At 41.4% G+C, this 25,597-nt stretch overlaps 2 protein-coding genes across 3 annotated transcripts in view; one reads left to right on the top strand and one right to left on the bottom strand.

Moving 5' to 3' along the window:
- Positions 1-25,597, top strand: part of Sdc (Syndecan) — a 225,044-nt gene that overhangs the window by 27,412 nt on the left and 172,035 nt on the right. The gene's annotated exons all lie outside the window — the stretch shown is intronic.
- Positions 3,655-25,597, bottom strand: part of LOC117229363 (uncharacterized) — a 175,998-nt gene continuing 154,055 nt past the window's right edge. For both annotated transcript variants that reach the window (XR_004492528.2, XM_076526595.1), the window contains one exon: positions 3,655-4,673. Coding sequence is in view for 1 of the 2 variants with exons in the window: in XM_076526595.1 (XP_076382710.1) it covers positions 4,589-4,673 (85 nt within the window). In the remaining variant the exon portion in view is untranslated. The remainder of the gene's footprint in view (positions 4,674-25,597) is intronic.

The following is a 25,597-nucleotide window of genomic DNA, read 5'->3' on the forward strand; positions in this document are numbered from 1 at the left end:
TTATTCATTTTATCATTATTTATTATTATCATTTTATTCATTTTATTATTATGTATTATTATCATTTTATTCATTTTATCATTATTTATTATTATCATTTTATTCATTTTATTATTATGTATTATTATCATTTTATTCATTTTATTATTATCATTTTATTCATTTTATCATTATTTATTATTATCATTTTATTCATTTTATTATTATGTATTATGCACATATAATGTATGCAATAGTACGTAATTTTGCAACGTTTATTCGACTTTACATTTTGAAACGATGCGTACTATCATACTTCATTTTTCACTATATTTTTGTTCTTCCGAGTTAATCGATTTTGCAAATGAGCGGCTCACGTGTCGGCCTTCAACGGTCGGAAAATTTAATGTTTTCCAACGGTACGCGCCGTGACCACCAGACTATGGATTTTTATGCAAAATAACAATTGTCCGCGTCGATGGCAAGAAATATAAACGAAACGACAAGTTCTTTCTCTCCGCAATAACTTCAATAGATTGTAAATACTGTGTAGCAACAATTCCGAATTCTTTGAATCTTTCTCCTATTTCAGACTGCGCCCATTCATCTTTACCCTAAATGCACAAAATCCGCAACCCTAGCGATCGCTGCACAATTTGTCCACGCTTGTAACACGGTCTCGTTGGACGAACTCTAGCAAATCGGACAAAGTAGAACCGGTATTTCCCGAAAGAATCGAACGTTCTGTCGGATCGAGGGATAAAAGAGCGACCGCGGTAAAAATCCGTGTGACCCGCGGCTCGTCGAAACGAAACGATTCATTAATTTTAATTGCACGAAACGTAATAACGAGACACGCGCCGCCGTTCCCCTGGATTTTTGATGCACTCTGGCCGAGCTCTCCCGGCCGCCCTCCGCCCTTCGCTGTCCGGTAATTGTCGTTTCTAAAGGCGGAACGATTTAATCATTTGAATCGCGTGCACGCGAGCGCGGAATTAACGGCCCCGGCGGCCGTTCTTCATCGTTTAATTCGGTGAATTGCGAGAGCCGGCTCGAAAATTTTATAAACGAAAACGTTGCTCGACGGGGTCGGCTCGTTGAATAAAATAAATTTCAATTTCAATGCCGCGCGCGCGCGCGCTCGAACATCTTCCACCCGCGCCGCGGCAAGTCGCGCGATTCTTTTCCTTTTTATTCGATCCGATCGGTGGAAACGTTAAATATTTATTTCGTTTAATCGATACAGTAATATTCTCTTGAACCAGCACGCGTTTCCCTCTATTTTTCCCGGTTCCACGGAAAGGTTATCGCCCTCTCTCTTTCGCTCTCTCTTTCGCGCTCGCACCCCCGCGCCTCTTCCGCTCTCGCTCTCGGCGCCGAACGAAATTAAATAAACCGAAAATGGAATTTATTCCATTCGACCGACGAGATTCCGGCCGCGGTCGGCGTTAAACGAACTTCCAATCGAGTGTTTGATCTCCGCTGTCTTCCTCACTCTTTCTCTCTCTCTCTCGCTCTCTTCCCTTGCTTCTACCTCTTGTTCCCCGGCCGGCGGGCGAAAAAAAATAGAAATTATTCGTCTGCGATGTACGAGAACGGAGCGAAAAATCCGGCGAACCGGCGCGGCTATTACAGCGCGGAAGAGGCACGATCCCGTTAAATCCGAAGCCGATTCCGGGCGCCCATAGATTAAATTGAACCGGGCGCGGCGAGGCGTTGCGGCGTCGATCGAATTTCCCGCTGCTCGGCGGCGCCCGTCTAATCTCGTCGAAACTTTAGGCGGGTCTCTCTCGCGAAAACGCCTCCTCCGCCACCGTCTCCGAAATATGTACACACGCGAGAAAAGTTTGACGAGGCGGGCCTCTCGCGGGTCGCTTTCCGCCCGTTCGCGAACTTTTTCCCCCATAATCAGCGACGTCGAACTTCGAAAGTGAAACACGCTCCCGGCATCGATCCGCGCGCCATGCACACGGCCGCTCAAAAATTCACGAGCTGTCGTCCCGAACTTCGCTACGAAAATCTTTCGAGCACGCGCCCTCTTCGCGAACATCGCCGGTTCTTCGCGATCTTTGTTCGACGAGCGTTACGTATTTGCTCGCATCGTTTCAAATCGTATTAGATACACAGACCACCGTGCGCAAGTATTTGGACACCGGGTAGAATTTGGACGCGATTGACACGTCGAACGTCGCGTCACCCATTGCTCTGGGTGACGGCTATGTTTGCGGAGTCTTCGTTCAATTAACACTTAGCCGACCGATCGGGTAGATCTACCATTTTGACCTGAGGAACGCTTCTTTCTCTGTAGAACTTCTTATTTCTATAGAGTACAACATAATTATAATAACATGCACTAATTTTTGAAGTCTTTTATTGCCCATTATTACGGTTCTTTATGTTCGGGATTTCCGAAGGTGCCTCTACCAGCCATAAAATTATTTTATTAGGACACTTAGCCGACCGATCGGGTAGATCTACCCATTTCCAAGCTAGTCGGTAGCCGACCGATCGGGTAGATCTACCATTTTGACCTGAGGAACGCTTCTTTCTCTGTAGAACTTCTTATTTCTATAGAGTACAACATAATTATAATAACATGCACTAATTTTTGAAGTCTTTTATTGCCCATTATTACGGTTCTTTATGTTCGGGATTTCCGAAGGTGCCTCTACCAGCCATAAAATTATTTTATTAGAACACTTAGCCGATCGATCGTGTAGATCTACCACTTTGACCTGAGGAACGCTTCTTTCTCTATAGAGCTTCTTATTTCTATAGGGTACAACATATAATAAAATGCACACCACCACCACACCGCACCATCGTTCCCATATATCAGACTAATCGACGAATCCTTTTGAGTGAAACGGAAGATGATTCCGCCGATGACTCGGAATCAAATGTTATTGTCAATGGCGTCGATGATTGGACAGAAGATGATATTAGAGTTGAATTGAAGCATATGGTCGAACTGCGTGCATCAACACAATGCCTGAACATCACGATATATTACTGCTATTTTGTTCCATATTTGAGTTACGTTATTTATCCGTCATCTTTACTGTCCTTAATTTTCTGACTCTATTAACTATACTTTTTGAATAACCATTAAAAAATAATTATTATAAACTTTTAAATTCGAATTTTGTATAAGCAATATGTGAAATCGTTGAACGAAATTGTTACCGTAAGATATAATTGATCACATAAATAATTTTCGGACGTTTTTGACTTCAAATAGCGTATTTCAGTCCGTGCTACCTCAGAAAAATGCGCGGTGGACAGCGCAATTTGGCTTTCCCGAGCGCGGTGGAAACTGTACAGGTCTCTGTAGCGCGTGCGGTCGGCTAAGTGTTAAAGCAGGATTTTGGAGGTAATTTATAGTAGTTTGTAACACGACTATGACGAGAGTATAGACAATACAGTAATGTCTCTCTAATTGACGCTCGGATTGTCCACGAGAAATGGACAATTTGGGGAGAGGAGATACGATTATCCGAGCACCGCGGTTTGTTTTTATAGTTACGAATTGTCAACAACTATAAAAACGAGCTACAGGGCTCGAATAATCGTATCTCCTCCTCCCAAATTGTCCATTTTCGTGCAGAGTCTGAGCGTCAGTTAGGGAGACATTACTGTATAGGGTCACAATAAAGTATAAAGTAAACAGAAACAGACATTAAAAATATACTTATACTAATAATAAAATAAAAAATAATAAAGTGTACAATATACTTATAATAACAAATTATGCTTATATTTAAATACGTTTTAAAAATATAACATTTTATTAGTTACGATGGAATTCGTTAAAACATTGTAAACATAATTAGAGTGACTCTAGACACTCAGGGCAATACGTTAGAATTGCAATGTTCACTCGATAGACGCGCCGTGCTGCTGTTACGGGACTTCCGCGCATACGTCACCTACTCCAATTCTTGCGTAACTTATTTTCCTGTGAACACTGATCGTAGAATGCCCCGCTGTATTCCGACTTCGCATTGTTTTCATTAGTGAAGAACGAAATACAGTAATTCTCCCGGAAACGTCAAATTTCGGGTTGCTGTGAATTTCCTTGTGCCAGTCCTACGCCTATGTAGGTGCTAGATACGTGACACGTGGCCTCCGAATTGGCCTTGAATCGTGGCATGTGGCCCCCGAATTGCCTTCGAATCGTGTCGTGTAGCCTCCGAACATTTCTGGGAGAAATTACTATAATTCGATTACTGTCCGGCGATAGAGCAACGCGCGGCCGTGTAGGTACACCGCGATTACTCGAACATGGACGCTAATCAAAACTAAAAGGTCATTGGCAGGACATTCGAGCGAAAGGCCGTAAGATAAATCTGCGGGACGAGCTAAAAGTCGGGTATTCTGCTCCTCTCTCTCCTCTGGTACACGTTCGTGGGCTTTCGCGGTAGATTGCTGCGGGGCACGGGGAGGGGTCTGAGGGGGCATTAATAAACTTCTCATTGGCCGCGTTCGCCACCTACTCCCCGTTCCTCGTTAACTTCTGACACGGCTCGTAAGGAGCCGGATAAATCGATACACGGGGCTCGTGCGCGACAGAACCCTCCGATGAGTTTCCACGTTGGCTTTCACCGTCCTACGATCTTCTTTTCGCGACCTTATGCACACCCCTGCGCCTCTCCTGGCCCTGGTATAGGCCCCTCTTCTCGACCCACAGCGATCTGGAAAACAATAATTTGCCGCCAAGATTCAACTTTTCAACTTTTATATTTGTATATAATTATATTAATTAATATAATAGTATATAGTAATATACAATAATATATATACAGTATATAATAATATAAAATATGTATAATAGTGTATATAATTATATAATAATATAAAACAAATATTTATTATGTATTATATATATTTATATATTTTATTTCTTTGGAACTTCGAAACATGAAATATTAACAACCTCGTATAAGGTGAAAGTACCTATTATGGAACGCTTTTTAACGCTTTTTTTTTGTCACGGTTACGTTAGGATTATGTTAGGGTTATATCACGGTTATGTCAGGGTCGTATGTTCAAAAATTATGAATATTTTACATTCACATTCATAAGCTCTATTTTTCTATATTATCTATATATATTTATCTATAATATATATAATATCTATAATATCTATCTATTTTTCATTGTATTATTTATGCTACCTTTTCAAGAAGAGGGTTTACAAATGACGGTTTTTTCATAAAAGGTACTTTTTACCTTAACTCTGTGATTAGATACAGCGTTATAAAGGCAAAAATGTGAAACTAAGTTAAAAATTAATTGTTTCATTTACTCCGTAGAAAATATCAAAGTGCATGTACATAATTGCTACAGTTTTACGCACGCGAGCACCTATATTTCGACTGATTGTGTGTGACAAAAGCATTTTTTAGCCCATGAACAGAGAACGTTTTGGTTTTTAACAATTCAAACTACATTTATATTTTAATTTCAACTTTATTTGAATTGTAATTTCAACTTGTCAAGCTTACAAATTGAATGTTTCAAAATGTTTGACGTAGGCCTTTCGTTTCATATGAAAGCACAGGTTGTCATTAATACTAGATTTTTACGGAGCACGAAAAATAGCTGTTTTATATTAGTTTATAAAAGTAGCAATAAGACATTTATCTTGATTTTTAGCAAGTGTTATTGTAACATTATATTGTTATTGTAACATTTATATTGTTATTATAACATATAGTTATTGTAACATTTGCCGTAAGTAACATATAAATAGAATAAATAACTCATAAATGTATCTTCACGATACGAATAATCGTCACTTAAAAAATGAGTGACCCGTCATTTTGACGGTTTCCGTAAATCTAGTATTAACACTTTATCGTCCGGTCGTGGTTGAGGCTGCCACTCAGTAAGGACTGGCTTAGTCGCGCGCGCATTTGCTCCCAGTACCGGCTAAATTTTCGCTATTCATTGTGTTGTGCTTATTCCTTTAAAAATAATAATAAATAATAATAATTATTATAATTATAATTCATAAGGATATGGGGAGGTCAGCATACAGGAGGTCAGCTACTAACAAAACAGCAAAGAAGCGAAAACCGTCGATAGCTGAAAGTCGATTAATAGGCTATCGGTCGATAAGCATTGGCAATCGAAAAGCCGATTAATAGGCTAGCGATCGATAAACATTGGCAATCGAAAAGCCGATAAATAGCCTAGCGGTCGATAAAGTGTTAAGAGGGTAAATTTTAAGTGCAGTTTCGTCCTGTCTTAAATTGCGCACAGATTTTTAAAGTAGTCGATGGACGTTGTTTCACGATTCGTCACGTTTCTGCATATTAAAATTGAAAAACTAGCAAAAAAAATTGTTTTATGAAAAGACCATTCGACTTTTTAAAATGTTAATACGTATCTTCGTCTTCGATGACATTTTATCCGTTGTGGCGACGAATGCAACGATCTACTGTAATTTAACCTTAATCCTTGAAGCAACGCTGAAATAATTGAAGCTGCAGGAAGCGAATTCCCGGACCGCCCCGCGCGCCCGTTTATTTCGTACACGTGCGCCGACCACGATTGCCGGCTCAGAAACGCCTCAAAAACACGCGGACCCGTGGAAACTATCGCGAGTCGAGAAATTGCTCGTTACGAGGCTGGTAGGCTCTCGCGATCGCTCTTCCTCGGCAAATCCTCTTTGCTTCCCGCTATCTCCCGAGCATGTTTTTCTACTTCGCCGTTCCTTGGGAAGGATCTCCGACTACGCTCCGGACGGGTTGGTCTAGGAACCCTCCACCCTCCCGACTCCGTTCCATCTAGAAACCTATACACAGTATACACTTATACACGGGGTGTCCAAAAAGTTACTCGAAATCGGGAGATTTCGTTTCCGAAGTCGCGGACTGCATTCGCGGTCAAGAAAAAGTTACTCCGGGAACTCCACGTTTCCCGATTTCGAGTAACTTTTGGGACACCCTGTAGCGTTGATCCATGCGACCGGAACGGTCGAACGATCGAAATGCCGATCGGTTGGCAACCGCTGTCGTAGCTCGAACAGGATTCGGTTGCTCGAAATTGTCGCAAGTAGGTTTTTGTCGAGAACTTTTCCTACAAAATAAGATAATTACTAAATTTAACACCAAAGATGATTTAAACATACAACGCATCCGATAAGCAATCTTGTAAAAGATTGCATCAATCACGACTGAACAGTAGGTTAAGCTTGTTAAGTTAAGCAGGGACTACCCAACAGAACATGTCTACCAAGTATTATTATAAGTCTAGTGATAAACTGTATTTGTAATAGTATATTTTTGTTAATCATATTAATAAATTTTATTCAAAAAGAAAAAGAAGGTTGCTCGGGGTACTCGGAGCGTTCCCGAGTCGAATATTCCTAATTTGATCATGGTTGTCGTGTTCCCGAGGTCGCGGCGCGCTTCTCGACGAAGCGGAACGATGAAAAGGATCATCCCACGCGTTTTCCAGGCAAATCCTATTCGGCCAGTTTCCGGGCCCCGGCGCTCGTGCCCGGTCCGGCCCGAAAACCGACGCCTCTTTTCTCGAGCTCGACTGGAACTTCGGATTACCGTTAGAGATATCCGGATGCTTTCTCGTCGAGACGATCGCGGACCGCTTGTTATCTTCTTCGAGGAGCAGGCTGCCTTAGACTTTAGGCCCTGGCCGCGTGCTTTACGTAACGCCGCGGATACTTTCGACGCGTGGGCGTGCTCGAGGCGCGGCACGGCGCACCGTTTCGACCAAACATGGTCGCCCGGATGGGCCGGCTTCGCTTTCGAATCGCGTGCTTGCTAGCTTGCTACAGGGCTACCGAACGCATTTCCATGAACAAAGAGCTCGTTCGACACCCTCGCCTGCTAAGTAGATCGGCGATGTTTATGCCTACTGTTGCACGTGTACACGGGGACACCGGCCGTTTCTAACCCTTCGGGCCCGTAGTTGTTGGAACACTGAACTTACCGTTGCGGTCAAAATGATAGGTGCTTTTTCTGGTGTTAATTGTGATATTTTTTTTTAATTTTTGAATCGGTGGAATTATAGATGCAGCGGAATTCTAGTTACGTTTGAGAGTCGTTCATTTTCTTAACACTATGCCGTCCGGTGACACCACTTTGGTACCATTTTAAAAAACTGAAATAACATTTAAACTATATTTCTTGGGTGTTAAAAAGCAGCAAACTAACTATAGCATTGTGTTTATTTAACTAAGAATTAAGTACGGAAATTCTTGGATGACATATCTTAATTTTAGGAATTTATATTACCGCCATCTTCGAAACTTCTTTTTAAAATCTAAAGTTTCCAAGCTATTATGTCGGCGCGCTCTTTTATGAATGTCGTATTTTTTTATTTGTTATTTACTTATTTAATTAGATTGACACTAGATTTACGGAGCACGAAAAACAGTTGTTTTATATTAGTTTATAAAAGGAACAATAAGACATTTATCTCGATTTTTAACAAGTGTTATTGTGACATTTACCGTAAGTAACATATGGATTGAATAAATAACTCGTAAATGTATCTTTACGATATGAATAATCGTAAATTAAAAAATTACTGACCCGTCATTTTGACGGATTTCGTAAATCTAGTGTTAATTATTAATAATATATATATATACGGGTAAAATAGCAGAACAAAAACTTGTCACATGAAATGTTTATTTTGAAAGTGTCCATTTAAATAAAAATGAGATATCATATAATTTGTGATTCATTTAGTGCGACCTTTTCATTTATAACTAAAGAAAATGAACTTGCATCATTTTCAAAATAAATCAGTGAATCAGCAAATTAGGCGAACAGTTTATGGTAGCTTGTTTCAAATTTTGTGACATCGACTACATACATGCCTGTTTTATCGCTGTTGTTGTTGACAAGTTAAAATATCCTCTAAAAATGTCCTATGCAACGTTTCTAACATTTTTCTCAAATCTTGCCAAACTTCATCAACTCGGCTCAGAATTCTTCGGTTCGGTACATATTCGCTAAAAGGGTCAAGGACTTGCATCGATTGGCTTGCGAGCCGTCCATATAGCAGTAAAAAAATAGCACTGCGTTCGAACAAATGCCATTCTGTCGTGGTAAGCATACAGTAACGTACACCGGTCGAGTTCCGACGTAAGAACGATACTACACGATTGATCATCATTTGCGAATAAAATAATTCTTTGCCCGAAAGGCATCGATTTGGTCGTCGAAGAAATTGACGAAAACCGGTGGAAATTGGTTCGAACAATCGTCCACGGCGCATCGCTTACATTCTCGCGAACAAAGAGCTAATTGGATCTTCATGCTGCCTGCTGCGCGTTATAAAATAGTTCGCCTGCCGAAAGAATCGACCGAAACGGTGGAACACAATGGGGGAATATCTCGAGAGAGAGAGAGAGAGAGAGAGAGAGAGAGAGAGAGAGAAAAATGCGTGAGTTGTATCGAGGGGGGTAGACTGGAGCGACAATGCAGCAGGAGGCTGTTTTGCATACGCATTGGCCTACGTTGGAGCCCGCAAAACCCGCAACCCACGCGACCCTCGCTTGCGTCCCGGATAGGTTTCCTCGAAGCGTTCGTTTAATACCCAATTACGCGGATTCCGTTCCGCGAATGGAGCCGCGGGTAATTGATCGGTGACGAAATCACGGTTTCCATCGAGAGCGAGGGACCGGTTCTCTCTGCGAAGGCAGAAGGAAAATCGCTCCTCGCTTCCACGCGTCTGCGACTCTGCGATTCTACGCTTCTGTGCTTGTCGATCGTCGTCGCCGCTAGCCAATTCGGAGCTGTGCGAGGCAGTTCGAGGCTGTTGGAAGCTGTTCGAGGCTGTTTAAGGTTGTTGGAAGCTGTTGGAATCTGTTGGAGGCTGTTCGAGGCAGTTGGAAGCATTTGGAGGCTATTGGAAGCTGTTGGAGGCTGTGCGAGGCTATTCGAGGCTGTTCGAAGCTGTTGGAGGCTATGCGAGGCTGTTCGAGGCTGTTCGAGGCTGTTGGCGGCTGTTGGAGGCTATGCGAGGCTGTTGGGAAGCTGTTCGAGGCTGTTGGAAGCTGTTCGAGGCTGTTGGAAGCTGTTCGAGGCTGTTGGAAGCTGTTGGAATCTGTTGGAGGCTGTTCGAAGCTGTTGGAGGCTGTTCGAAGCTGTTGGAAGCATTTGGAGACTGTTGGAAGCTGTTGGAGGCTGTGCGAGGCTATTCGAGGCTGTTGGAGGCTGTTGAAGGCTATGCGAGGCTGTTCGAGGCTGTTCGAAGCGAGCGAGGCGTCACGACGCAGAGACTTCCTCCGGAGCGACTCTAATCTCCCATTATGCAAATACTCGCGATACTCGGCCCTGGAAACCATCCTGGAAACCGTTCTGGAATTAATTCGTCCCCGCGAACGACTCCGACTTTATCTTCGACAGAAACCGCAATCGAGCTCGTTCTATTCTCATTCTCTCTCTCTCTCTCTCTATCTTTTTCTCTCTTTTTCTCCCTCGTCGTCTCTTCCTCTCCCGCGCGTAGCTCTCTTTCGGCTGCCTCACCGAATCAAGTAATAACTCCTCCGGCTGCTGGAACCGAGACCTGTTTGCAGTTTAATCTAAGCGCCGTTCCCCGAGTGTCTCCGGCCGATTTAATCCGGTCTGGAGACTGTTTCTTAAACGGTTCTAATAAGAGCAGAGAAGATCGTCAAATATTGACGGATCTCGTTCCGTACGGTTAATGACTCGATCTTTTTTAATAGCTCGCAGGGAATACCGCGTCGCTGTCCTTAATCATCGGGCACACGAGCGAGGATCCGTCTGTCTCTCTGCGCTCACCATTTTTCTCCATCAACGCGAGCTTTGATCCGATAATTAACACGTTACGCGACTCGCGACCTGTGTGCACGCGCCGATTTCATTTGACCCGGTTAGCGGCTTCTGTCTGGTTCTCAATCCTCGGAGCAGCCGGGCTATGGCCGGGGGCTTGAATTTAACTGTCGTTTAGTCGCAAATTTTTGTCAGTGCAAGTTGTTCGGTAAGCTTTTACGAATATACGTTGTTTGGCGAACTTTTATCGATGTTAGTTGTTTGGTGAACTTTTAGAAATGTAAGTTGTTTGGTAAAAACTTCGATAAATATCAGTTATTTAGTAAAATTTTATAAATATTAATTGTTTAGTAAATTTTGATAAATATCAGTTATTTAGTAAACTTTTATAAATATAAGTTATTTGGTAAACTTTTCTAAATATCTGTTATTTAGTAAACTTTTATAAATATAAGTTATTTGATAAACTTTTCTAAATATCTGTTATTTAGTAAACTTTTATAAATATAAGTTATTTAGCGGACTTTTTTAAATATAAGTTATTTAGTGAACTTTTATAAATATCAGTTATTCAGTGAGAACTTTCATAAATATCAGTTATTCAGTGAACTTTCATAAATATCAGTTATTCAGTGAACTTTCATAAATATCAGTTATTTAGTAAACTTTTATAAATATAAGTTATTTGGTAAACTTTTCTAAATATCTGTTATTTAGTAAGCTTTTATAAATATAAGTTATTTGGTAAACTTTTCTAAATATCTCTTATTTAATAAACTTTTATAAATATAAGTTATTTGGTAAACTTTTATAAATATCTGTTATTTAGTAAACTTTTATAAATATAAGTTATTTAGCAGACTTTTGTAAATATAAGTTATTTAGTGAACTTTTATAAATATCAGTTATTCAGTGAGAACTTTCATAAATATCAGTTATTCAGTGAACTTTCATAAATATCAGTTATTTAGTAAACTTTTATAAATATAAGTTATTTGGTAAGCTTTTATAAATATAAGTTATTTAGCGGGCTTTTATAAATATAAGTTATTCATTAAACTTTTATAAATATCAGTTATTCAGTGAACTTTCATAAATATCAGTTATTTAGTAAACTTTCATAAACACAAGTTATTTAGCGGACTTTTAACTTCTGGATTATTCATTTTTCTGTTCGAAGAAAATGTTTCTCGTCGAAACATTTCGTCTGAAATCGTTCATATTGCAGTTGTCGGCTGACCGGAAACTGGTCAACAGTTTTTAGTAACATTTACTCCCTGGGAACAGCCCGTATAACGAACGAATTAGATGAAAATCAACCGAATTAAACCGATTTTCATCGATCCCGAGGGCCAAAGCAGAACCAGGCCGTGGACGGAACAGATTCGCGATGATCTCGTTGAATGCCTCGAATTTCGCGTCTTCCAAATCCGATTCCCGTGGCAGTTTCCCCGAGTGTTTTTCGAGGTGTAACTCCGTTAAAGAGCGTCGCGGACGTTGCCAGCGGGCGGATCCTCGCGGGCTGTCCTAATCAGGCTGGCATTCACTCGCAAACGGTGATCCCGCGTTCGTCTTTGCGATCTTTAAAACGCTATGGGTGTTACACGTCTGGCCGGATTCGAGCGGAAAAGCGACTTTAATTGTCGGCAGTCGGGTAGAATCCGAGAAGATGGCATTAGGGCGGCCCGGTGTCGGCAGGCAGAGAGTCGGCCTTAACTCGTCTCGTCCCGTCTCGTCTCGGTTCCCTCGGTTCTCCCGACGAGACGGGAGAAACGGGACGAGCGTCTCTCCTTCTCCGTCAGCCAGGTTCTCCCTATAGTCTAATTCCCCGTTATGCAAATGTTGCGTCAGTGCCGGGCACTCGTCGCCGGCTGAAATTAAGGATTAAAGCCGGTAATCCTAGCGGCGCGCTGACCAACAACGTTTGCGGCGTCGCGTAATGCCGGGATCAGGGAGCGTCGGATTTAACCGGGCACGGAATCCGCCTGAGAACGTGTATGACAGTGGCCCGCTTATTTATTCGACTGTTTGCTGCCTGCTACCCGAACCCTACGTCCCGTCCGTCGCCGAGAGCGAGTCCCAAACCCCGCGATTTCTCCACCCTTTCGCCGTTCTTCTCCATCCTTTCGCCCTTCATCGTCCCTTCTTCCACCGATTCGTGCCTGTCTGTCGTTCGCTAGATTCTCTTCACAAATGAATTCTCTTGTGGGTTCAGTTTGATCGTTGCTTAATACGTTGTGCGCCGTGTTAGACGCCGCTGACGCCTATGCTCGTCGTTCGGATCGCGACTGACGATGTGTAAAATTTAAAAAATTATATTCTTCTGTGTGAATAAATTTGAAATGATTTGGCGATCATAGAAGAACGCATCTGAATATTACTTGCCAAAAATAGTTTCAGTGAGTATTATTAAAACACGGTAAATGAATATAAATATTTAATTATATTTTTTATTTTACTATATTTATTACATATAATATAATATAATATATTGTTATATAATGTAATATATTGTTATATAAAGAATATAATATGATACTATTATATTATACTATTATATACTATTATTATTATATATAATAATACTAATAATATATACTATTATATACAATTATTATTATATATATAATACTAATACAATTATTATTATATATATAATACTAATACTATTATTATTATATATATAATAATAATACTATTATTATTATATACTATTATGTTATATTCACTACATTTACTATTATTTTTTAAATATTATGTCTATTATATTCCTGATAGCATGAAGCAGAAATGAAATCGAAGTATATAGATTGTTTCTTCTGACAATTCTGCTAACTCGAAGATTATTTAACAAGATTAAATCCGGTTCGTCTTTACGTTCTGGCTGCGTTTTCGGGATTTGGGATCGCCTGCGACGCGCGTGCGGTGTCGTTGATCGGAGAACGTGGAGCTCAGCAAGCATCGCTACCAGCAAAGATAAAGCCAATTTGTGGAGGCTGGCTCGCTCGTATACCAGCGGCTATGCTCAACGTTCAGATTCGAGAGATTTTGGACACGCGTGGCTTTGAATACGAAAGGAATGAACCGGGGTGAACCAGAAGTCGGTTTAAGCTGCGGGAGGAGTGTTGCAGTCGTCGCTTTGAATCTCGGAGATCTCTCGATTCAGCTCTCTCGCGCCGTTGTAAAAATTCGCTTCCACGCTACGTTCATCGAGAACTGGTATCAAGTATAAACGACTACACGTGTGCGACGCGTGATCAACTCAGGGCTCTTTTACACGAGGAAATAGGATGTAATACTTTCTGAACAATAATTATTGTTAACACTAAAATTATCACGGCGGCCATTTTCTTAATCAATCACTTCTAGTGCTGGGTAGGTTCAGTGTTAATGCGATATTATAAACTAAATAATGTTATTAACACTCTAATGGTCGCTCAAACTTGATGATGATGCTTTAATGCTTGGCGATGCTTTAATAATTATGTAAGCGATTGCTTAAATAATTATCACACAAAGAACAAAATATTAAATTTGTTGTATTAAATGTGTTGTTATTCTTGTTATTGTTTATGTGTATGTTCGCACATGTTGAATTATTTCCCGAATTTATATAAATCTTGCCAGCCCCTGGCGACGTTTGACTGCCTAAACGTGCGGCCATTAAAATGCTAACTAAAGTACGTGACGAAGTAAATTAAAAACCAAAGTCAGTTACAGAAAAACGTTTTTCTTTGCATTTACTTTATTGACCCATTACGACCGTGTCGAGAAACAAGGGACCTCTAAACATTGTTGTCGTGTAACAGCCACTCAGCTGCAACCGCAGCACCGATCACGTGAACGTTCTGTTAACGTTTCGTGCCAGTTCTCGATGAACGATCTCGAAAAAAGGCTTGGCCTTAGCGAGAAACACTTGCCGTTTCCGTAGTTTCGAAGTTCCATCGAAGAATCTCCGGACGTGTACGTACCGGTCCTCGAAAACTCGAGGGGTTTTCGAGGTCGAAAAAATTCGTCAGCCTGAAACCCGGGAAATCCGGGGCTCGTGAACGAAACGCTCGACGCAATCCTCGGCACCCACAATTAAAAAAAGGGCGCCCATGCGTCTCCACCTCCGTAGACCGTCTGCCATCAGAGTTTTATCCCGGCAAAAGCCGAGCGTGCTGCGAGTCGCGGAATTCTCGTTCCTTTTTTTTTCCTTTTCACGGGACGAACAAAGAAGACGGGACCGCGAAGGATTTTAAACTGGCGCGATTTGTTTTGACGAGAGACTAACGAGACTGTCTCTCGCACGCTTCCGTTACGCCTTCGTCGCTGCCGCTGCCGTAGCGAGCACCGAAAACTCGGGGTTCGCGTCTCCGATTTTCCGTGTCGTTTCCCGCTCGCACAGCGCGGCAGTCGATGGACGAGACGAAAAATGTCACTGCTTCGTATCTAGTCAGAAGCATGCGTATTACCTTGACGTAACCCGAAGTGAAGTAATTAAGTCGATTTATTTGACCGCGCTCTAGATAAGGTTTCAAAAACATGGCTCAAAATGGGATTCTTGTTCGGACGTATTCGTCGGATAGTTCATTTTGATATTATAAAAACTCCTTTTGCGTGAAGTTGCGATCTTCGGAGCTATTGAACAAAATAGGGCGTTCCATAATTATGTTAACACCCTGAAAGGTGCGATTGTTGACGTCATTTGAAGTAACTTTTTCCTCAGCGAAAATGCAATCCGCGGCTTCGTTTACGAGTTATTGACAAAAAACAGTGACCAATGAGAGAAGAGACCGGCTGGCGCGAGGCGGCCGAGCCAATGAGGGGAACTGGGCCGGCCGCCACGCGCCAATCGAGCTCGCCTCTTATTGGTCAGTGTTTTCCTTTAATAACTCGTAAACGAAGCCGCGGATTGCATTTTCGCTAAGGAGAGAGAGAAAAAGTTACTTCAAATCACCTCAGGAATCATTCCCTTTAAGGTGTTAACATAATTATGGGATATCCTGTATAGCAATCGAACCTACGTACTCGAAACGATCTCAAGCATTAACGCAAAATTAATTAATCTTTTGGACAAAAGTTGCACAGTATTCGGCTAACAATAAATTGCGTGAATGAAAATCTGCATAAAAGTTTTTATTCGATAAAAAATCAAGATAACAAGAATGTATTGTATGAAATCATACAATCTTTTCATGCAAATCGATCTTCGTATTTTCTTTGACAAATTATTAAGACATTTCTGTCGAAAATTGATTGGCTTAGAAGTTACGATTTTTGCCGCGAACGCTCATATTATTATGGCCCCCCTCCCCCTCCTCCGCCCTCGAAAAGTTCATCCGTCCCGCGTTTCCCTTCTATTTTTATTTCTCCACGGTTCTCCTATCTTTACACCCGTTCGTCGCGCGGCTTTTGTTTTCCTTCAAATTTTCCCCCAGTTCCGCCGGCCGACCGGTTCGCGCTCGTTTTCCAGCCGCGAGCATTTTTGCGAAGCGGACGCGACGTCCGTTTCCCGGCGGCCGACGCGGATATTTTTCCGTTTTTTCACCGTATAACGTCCGCGTTCCACACGGCAACCATACTCTGCTCTTCCGCTTTGTTCAGTGTCCCTGCCTCCCGCGTACAATCCTTCCGTTACGAGGAAGAACGCGGCAAGTCGCTTGTTTCCACTTCCGAGATGTGTATTGTGGCCTAAAGTTTACTGATCGCTAATGCTTCGTATTAACAGCGTCTCAAATCGCATAACCTCTATCAGTGTATACATATAGGGCGACCCAATGAGAAATATCTTCGAAACCGTCGATGATACGGAAAAATGTTTCAAACGAAAGTTGAGTGGTTTCACGCGGCACGTAATCGGATATGAATAAGATCATTCTAGTTGCACGCGTAGAGGTTATATGAAGGTCACCTGTACTTTTTTAAACGTAATCATAAATCTTTTAACGGACTAATCGATTCAGCTCTTCATTCTCTTCGCAAAATTATTAATGCACTTATCGCGAGAAATCATTGGTTCACGAGATATTTTGAATCTAGTATTGAGAAATCGATAATACGTGTTGCAACAGTGTCGGTTTCGTCGATCAAGCTGTTTCAAGAATGAGGATAATTTTTTGGGGGATCGCGACGAGGTAGCGAACGCGTTAGAGGCAACCGAAAGGACGCGACACGCGGGGAAGCTCGTCCGTAATTGCGGAGCACCGAGTGGATCGCAGGGGCAGCACAGAGTTTGCCGCGCTCGGGAAGCTAAAAGGAACGTGCTCCGAGCCGGGAAAGCTTCCAGCCCAGTTGCCGCGAGTCCGCAAAAATGAAGGATCGAAAGAGGACAGACTCTGGAGAGACTCGGCCGCGTTGCAGGGACACGTTCCCGGGTTTATCGCGATTAACGGTAGCCGGGGCACACGCTACAGAGACGCGGGCTCGAGAGCCGGAGATATCGACGGATCGGACGGGCGACGGAGTTGGCCAAAATGTAATCGGAAAAATTACCAGCGATTGCGATTACGATCGCTTCTGTAATTATGATGATCGCAGGATATTCGTGGGACATGATTCTACAGGGTGTTTCGTAGTTCATGGTACAAATTGGGTCGGGCGGATTTTTTGGCTGGAAATAAGACGAAAATCAAGAATAACGAAATTACGTGGCAGAATAAATGCACATACGAGCCGCTTATTTTTAAAGTGGCATAAGTCACTTTACCGTAATGAAAAGTGGTGATTTTTTAATGTTTATACGAAATTATTTATACTGAGAAAGATATCAGTATCCCGAGATAACAAATACAAGTAAATCTTCTCGAAAGTTAGCATTCATATTTTTAAACGTGTTAAAAAGCAAACCATTAAATATATCGACTTAAAAACAAAGTGACTTATGCCACTTTCAAAATAAACGGCTCATAGAGTGGCCCACAAAAGTGTTCGTACATCCTTTAAAACGCAATACAGTAATACAGTAATGTCTCTCTAATTGACGCTCAGATTGTCCACAGAAATGGACAATTTGGGAAGAGGAGACACGATTATTCGAGCCTTGCAGCTCGTTTTCATAATCGTTGACAATTCGTGACTATAAAAACAAATCGCAAAGCTCGAATAATCGCAGCTGCTCTTCCCAAATTGTCCATTTTTCTGTGCAATCTCAGCGTCAATAAGGGAGACATTACTGTAATTATTTTAAAACTGAGCTGAACGAGTTGAATTTTGTTTAGATGATAGAGGGACTAGTCTACTGGACGATGACAGAAGTGCTTTTATTTTTAATTTTGCTATTACTTGGAATAACAAAATATGCAATATTAGCCTGTAACGAAAATTTGAAAAATGCCTTTCGCAGATCTCGGTAACTTATATGCATTTGGAAAATTTTATCGAGATCGGTTCACGTGTTACAAGTCACAATAAATTGAAGATCGCAAAAATCGTCACATAAACAAGTTAAAAATCAAAGGTTTTAAGATTTTTTCTTGTCATTCCAAGTAATAACAAAATTAAGAAAAAGCTTTTTAGGCATCGTTTAGTATACCAGTCCCTCTATCATCTAAAAAAAGAAACTCAAGTCATTCGGTTCAGTTTTGAAAAATTGGTCGCGTTCTAAAAGGTGTACGAACACTTTTGTGGGCAACTGTACTTGAATTTGAGAGCGAGAATTTGTTCTTTTTCTTTTTATCAGTCCAAGTTAATAGTAAAATGAAAAAGAAAAGCATTTTAGAAGTTCAAGTCGTTTAGTCTATTGGGTTGGCAACTAAGTAATTGCCGATTTCAGTTATAGATGTCTCCCACTCCCATTTTTATGATATCCGTAAATGTTATATTATAAAATTATTATTATGTTATTTTTTATTATCCGTGAATGTTAGCAACTGGACAAATTGAATGCAGCGATCAAGGAAAAGCGACCAGAATTGGTCAATCGTAAAGGTGTCATTTTCCACCAGGACAATGCTAGGCCGCACACGTCTTTGTCCACTCGGCAAAAATTGATGGATATTGCTTGGGAATTGATGTTACACCCACCACATAGCCCTGATCTCTCGCCATCGGATCACCACTTATTTCGATCCCTGGACAACTCCCTTCGTGGTAAAACTTTTAATGACAATGACGCTGTAAAATCTCACTTAACTCAGTTTTTGGCCGAGAAAGATCAGACTTTCTACGAGCGTGGAATTTTCAAGTTGTCAGAGAGATGGCAAAAGGTCATCGAACAAAATGGAAAATACATTACAGATTAAACTTCGTTCCAAGTAAAAAAAATTTTTTATTTCATTGAACAAATCGGCAATTACTTAGTTGCCAACCCAATAGTTTGGGGGAAAAGTTACCGCGTTTTAAGTGGTGTACGAACACACTTTTGCGGGCCACTGTGTCGGACAGCTGCCGAACGAAACCGGACGGGTCGGCAATAGAATCGGGAGACGAGACGAGACAGAAGCCGCAGAAAGAAACGGGAACAGGCGAAACCACCGGCCGACCGTAATAAACTGATCGCGGCGTTACGCGATCGTAGATAACGGGCTGCTCTCGAACGGCTTCCATTCACGACGCCTGAAAATGATTCATTCAGCTCCGGGAGACAGGCCCGGCCATTGTCTCGACGACCGCAGCCTTCGAAACCCAGAATAATTTCCACGACGTCCAGTTCTTCGGTCGATTAGGATCGCGCGCGGACATCATCGCTCGGTTTATCGACTAATAACTCTGCACCGTGTTCTGTTTCGATTTATGAAAATAAAGCGAAAATTGTTTGCGTCGAATACAGAGTCGCCGTACAAATGTCGGAGTCGAATAACAGTTTCGTTCTCTCTGTAATTAATTCGATCAGCTGGAACTGATGGATTGCTAGCCGGAAAATTCATTTAAACTGTCCGCTGCTTTAATTCAAATTATTTCTTCTTTTCCTCATAAAACTGGCCGGATTTTATGCATTCAATGTTATTAATAAACTTTTCGATGACCTAAGTGAAGCTCGATAGTTTTCTTTTAAATAATAATTCCGACAGAGCTTGTCACGTTATATCAATCGAATTAATTTGATGGATTATAGATGAGACTATTGTGGATTATTTGGAAGATTTTTTACAGGAATTTTTGACTCCAGATCTTTTTGAAAGAACTACCGGAAAGCATCAAAGCCGAGCACGTCGGTTTCGAATAATTGAAACGATTTTAGCTGCTTCGACTCGTCGTAATACAAAGTGTCGCCATTTCTTCGCGACGAGTATACTCGCCGAAAACAGCTGACTGGTTAAGCGGCGACATTCTTTGACATTCTTCATTAAATTACATACTTGGTAAAAGTGTTGCATTTAAACGAAACACGAGGAAAATCAAACGTATACAGTGTAAACACAGTATCTTAGCTTTTCGAAGTGTTTCAAAGAGATATCGCAGGCTGGTTAGCGGATGATGCGCTTTTTATTTCGTTCGCCGAGCTCAGCTCCAACTGGCAATTTCTACTGTCGATGGTATCGATGAGGGGGAGATTGATGAAACCGGTCGAAAGTTGAACGGCATTCTCGGCCGGCAATAAAAAGTTGAGCGAAACGGCGATCTAATACAGCGCCAGGCTTCCGCAAACAGGAAGCGAGGGGGCGAGTCCCACGTTCTCCGAGTTATAAAATTTCATCATCATAAAAAGCTGAAGCTCTCGCGTAGCCGCCGCGGCCTTCTCTTTCGCTAATTCAGCGGTGAACAATTTAATAATCCCGCCGGGCAGAGAAGAGCTCGCCGGGCACGATGGATCGATCGACAGCCGAACCGGAAGCCCGCGTCGTTTGAAAAAAAAGAAGAAGAACCAACCACCGTGTAGGAAAGGAAAACGCCTCAATTATGCATCGTTCTATCGTCGGGGGTACACAGTGGTCTCTCGGTGTACGTTCGATATAATTACGAAACGATGAACGAGACGAAATAGAAGGAAATGGGGTAAAAGATTAAAAAGAGGAGAGAATGTGTGTGTGAGAGAGAGAATGAGAGGGAGGGAGAGAGAAAGAGGAGGGAGAAGGAGAGCAGACAGGAGAACGGTTCGCATGCAAGGCAATGGCGTGGTGGCGCGTAACGGCGGCGTCGGCGTCGAGGAGATATTGATAGAGCCGGCACAGTTATTGGGAAAACGTGCCTCTCAATATTGCAGTCTATAATTGAACGCCATTGCCACGTCAACGGGAACAGAATAGAAATTGCTATGGAAATGGCCGCGAGAAACGAACGCTACCGAAACTTTCGTTTTCGCCTCCTCCCGCAAAATTTATCCCATTTCCACCGAAACCTCTTTCGACGTTCTCAAACTGCACCTTTCTTCCTGTCGGATAATAAATTTCATCCGAATCGCGCGAAAATTGCAGCGGTTCCCTTTTTATTCTACAACGGGACGCGCGTACTTAATTCTAGACCGAAAGGCATGTTTGCATTTGTTACCGATATCTGATCGGATATCATGTTTTATATCACTATTTCTTATTGCTTCTAAATTACTTTAGATTACTTTAGATATTTGATTACTTATATTGCTTTCTAATATATAAAAATATTTCGTATATTTTCACTTTCTGTTATTCCTAAAAATGTTTTGCATGTTCATAGAAACAATATAATATAGAAATATATGCAAATATGATGTTTTTGTTATTTATCTTTTAGGGTATGCGAGAAATTTCTATATTAAAAATAATAGAGTATAAAATAGATAAGAATATATTGAAATAGAATAGAATATAAAATATTTCTAGAATACACAAAATATTTAAAATATTTAAATATAATATATAATATAATATCTAAATATTATATTTAAATATAATATTTAGGATACACAAAATATTTCTATATATATATTAGAAATGATAGAAAATAGAAATATACAAATATGATAGTTTTGTTATTTATATAATATTTGTATAATATTATATATGTTATTTGTATAATATTATCTATATCCTATATTAGAAATAATAGAAAATACAAATATACAAATACAATATTCTGTCAGGTTTCTTTGTAAATATATAGGGTGTCCTAGCCAGAGGGTGCCACTTACAGTGCTGTGAATAATTATAAACTCAAAGCAACGTTTACACAGTTACCGATATTGATACAAAGACCGTAAAAACCATATTTCCATATTTCTCAATTATTTCTCTAATAATTTCGTCAAGCAATTATTTTTCGTTAAGTTTTCGTTGAAAGATCGCTAAAAATGTAAAAGCCGCTCTCGGACGGCAAAATTGTCAGCTTGAAATCGGAACGATCGAAGGGGGGCAATATGGCGAGAAAGGGGCGAAAAGGAGCGAAAGAGTAATATTTATCGGTGTAAATAAGTGCGCAAAGGGGTGGTTTCGATGCGCCGTCGCGATAAGCCAGGCTTGCCGTGGAGGAGCATCGGCTCGAGGATCCACGAAATTCGCAACGGAGGCCTCGATCGGCTGCGAAATCCCAGGACGCTGCAAGTTTCGTCATTAAGATCGCGTCGATAGGGAGTTTAGGCGGAGCGAATGGAAGCGGGGGAGGTGCGAGGGAGGACGATGATGATCAGAGATTAAGCGGCGCGGCGCGGAGAATTCGCTGTTGGTGGCCGAGGGAAATTAAATTGGCGGCTCGGATCCGCGCAACAATGGCCGCGTGCGCGCGCGCTTCCATTATTATGTCGGAGGAAAAAAGGGGCTCGAGGCAGAAAATGAAGTACACTCGACGATCAGCCGGAGCTCTGGCACGTTTCCCTTAACCATCTCGGACGGCGACAGCCATCGTCCGCCGATCCGTGCCCTAATCGTTAATGCCCCTAACACCGATTTCATCCGGTAAACATACCATGCTGAAACACAATGGAACGAATGGCCATTCTAGATGAAAGTAAAAGCATAATTGAACCATCATTTTACGCTGCGAATTCGTGATCCTCGCGAAGATTAAAGTCGTCTAATAAAATTGATGTAAACGTGACCATTCATATATACTACCACTATGTAAAGTAGATAAATATGCATACATATATATGCAAGTATGTTATCCGTAAAATTATATATAAATGTAAATAACGATTGCAAAATAAAGTTGCAGTCAGCCAATAAAACTCGACGATTTTACTATGTTACTTCAACTTATAGTATATTGGATCGTTCGGTAAGTTGTTTTCTTCTTCAAAAAGCATTACGTTTCGTAAGGGTGTTAAAGAAGCGATCGATTCGGTATTTGTTCCATTATTATTATTTGTTATCATTTTCAGTATTCTATTTTGTCGGACCTTCCCAGACAACGTGATACCTGAATTTAGAGGACAATATTACAAGCTTTATCGAATTTATAGCCAGCAGGAGGACTGCACCAACGACCATAAATTTTCCACTAACCACCCAGTGTAACAGGAACGTTCGTGTAGAATCGTAGTACATTGGTCTTTATCGTTCGAAGCAACGTAGAAACTAAAAAAGAAGAGGAAAAAAAAAGAAATCGGACCGATCGTAAAAACTCTTTTCGCATTCAAGAGAAGAGGACGTCTTCTCGGACGCGGTGCTCGTAACGCGTCCATTAAAAGATATCGGGGATTTTCGCAGATAACGGGACGAGGTGCGCCTCAATTTTTGCGGTTTAATTGGTCGGAACGACGGTAATCCGGCGACATAGACATAGATTTATTGTGCTGAACGGAGCGCGAGCCAGATGGAGAAAGTGTAGAGAACCGTGTAGAAGAGATAGACCGTGATAAAAAAAAGTTACTGCTAAATAGGATTGGCAGTATCGTTAAAGGAACGGATCCGTGAAGAACCGATGTTCGTTCTCGCTTTTTTTCCTTTTTCGTTCGCGTGTTTACAACCGGAAGCTGTGTCTGGGAGGGAGGAGCGCCGGCAAGAATAAGACCGGCGACATCATAGGTCCCGCGGATCGGCTGAGAAACACTGCCGTTTTACGACTCGCCTCTTGATTCCCACTGCATTCCCTGCCCACGCTCGTTCCAGGAACGTTTCATGGAATTAACTCGCCTTGGGCCACGGTTACATTTCATCCGTTTATACCTACCGATCCGGCGTTCTCGCGAGGAACGTATTTGCCCGGTCCGGCCGCGATCGGGAGTGGTTCAAAGGTTCAAGGATTCCGCGACCTCTCTTCCAACGATCCTCCAACGATTCTGAAACGATCGACCGGTCGTTCCGAATCGATTTGGTAGCCGAGAGATCGCCGCGTGGCTATGAAACACCCGCGACGGAACCCTGCTGACTGACACATGCCGATTTTAACTCTTTGCACTGTGGTTTCTTTCATAGCTACCGCGATTAGGACTACTTTGTCGGTAAGAGATTCCTGGACGAGCAAGAAAATTGATATCGATTGCGTGCCAATCTTCGCGTCGGTGTTTACTTAATTAATTTATTTTATTTTATTTTATTTTATTTTATTTTATTTTATTTTATTTTATTTTATTTTATTTTATTTTATTTTATTTTATTTTATTTTATTTTATTTTATTTTATTTTATTTTATTTTATTTTATTTTATTTTATTTTATTTTATTTTATTTTATTTTATTTATCATTTAATTTATAATTCAAGGGTATAGATTTGATTTAACCCTTTGCACTCGAGTGGTGACTCTGTGGCACCACTAAAATTGTTATAGTATATTCCAATATAATTTTTATATTAACAAAGTTAATATAAAATATATTAACAAAGTTAATATAAAAATTTAAGAAATTGTTAAAAGTGTAACTGTTGTACGAGTCACCACAAGACTCAATTTCGTATGCATAAAATGCACTTCGTCGTATAAAATGGAAATACTACACTCAGAAAAATTATTTTAGGTTTACGGCTAAAATAGCTTCGAGTGCAAAGGGTTAAGCTTAATCGAGACGCATCTCCGTCTCGCCGCTCAAAACTATTATACAACGTTCCGAAATAATTTTGACATTATCGAATTTGTTCATTACTTAAAGACTGTTAAAAGTGCAATTGTCGCACGAGTGGCAAAATTGAGAATTTCATATAATACAAAATGCGCTTGAGTCGTACAAAATGGAAATACCGTACGTCAGAAAAATCACATTCGAATCCGGACTTAAAATGATTTCAAGCGTGCAAAGGGTTAAATCAACCCCTCCATCCGACTCGCTTCTTCCACGTAACGTCTAAATCGGAAACGGCAAAAATTACCCAAAAAATAGTTCAAATCAAAGCGACGTCGCGTTCTTTGGGCTACAAACCTGTGCGAAATCAATTTTCTCAAAAAAAATGATTTCCAAGGAACTTTCAAAACGAGTGAAAAACACGGCCAAGTAATTCTTGGCAAGGTGTAACGAACACTTGTACAGGGCTCCAGGAAAGTCTGGGTGACCGGTCGGCGGGGTTCCCCTGTCAGTTCGACGGTAATCTCCGAAGAATTCGAGTGAACGCAGTCTCCGGAGGCTGTGACCGGCCGAAACGAGAGCGTCGAACACGTGGGGCAGGCACACCTGGCGACGCAGCCGGTAGCCCTGGAGAGAGAGAGAGAGAGAGAGAGAGAGAGAGAGAGAGAAAGAGGGAGGGAGAGCGAGAGGGAAAGAGAGAAAGAGGGAGAGAGAGCGAGAGAGAAACGCGCATGTGGAAGAAGAGAGAGAGAGAGAGAGAGAGACGGAGAGAGAGAGAGAGAGAGAAGGTGAGGAAGAGAGAGAGAGAGTGTGTGAGGGAGAAAGAGAGAGGGAGAGAGAGAGAGAGAGGGTGAGGGAGAAAGAGAAGGAGAGAGAGAGATAAGGAGAGAGAGAGAGAGAGAGAGAGAGAGAGGCCGTCCTCGAGCGTTTCCCCTTTCCTTATCCATTTTACTGTTGCTCCGGCCCCGTGATTCCTTCGCTCGTAAAATCGGTGCGCCGGAGTGGTCCGCG

This window comes from Megalopta genalis, chromosome 15 (genome assembly GCF_051020955.1).
Source record: "Megalopta genalis isolate 19385.01 chromosome 15, iyMegGena1_principal, whole genome shotgun sequence".
Classification (NCBI taxonomy): domain Eukaryota; kingdom Metazoa; phylum Arthropoda; class Insecta; order Hymenoptera; family Halictidae; genus Megalopta; species Megalopta genalis.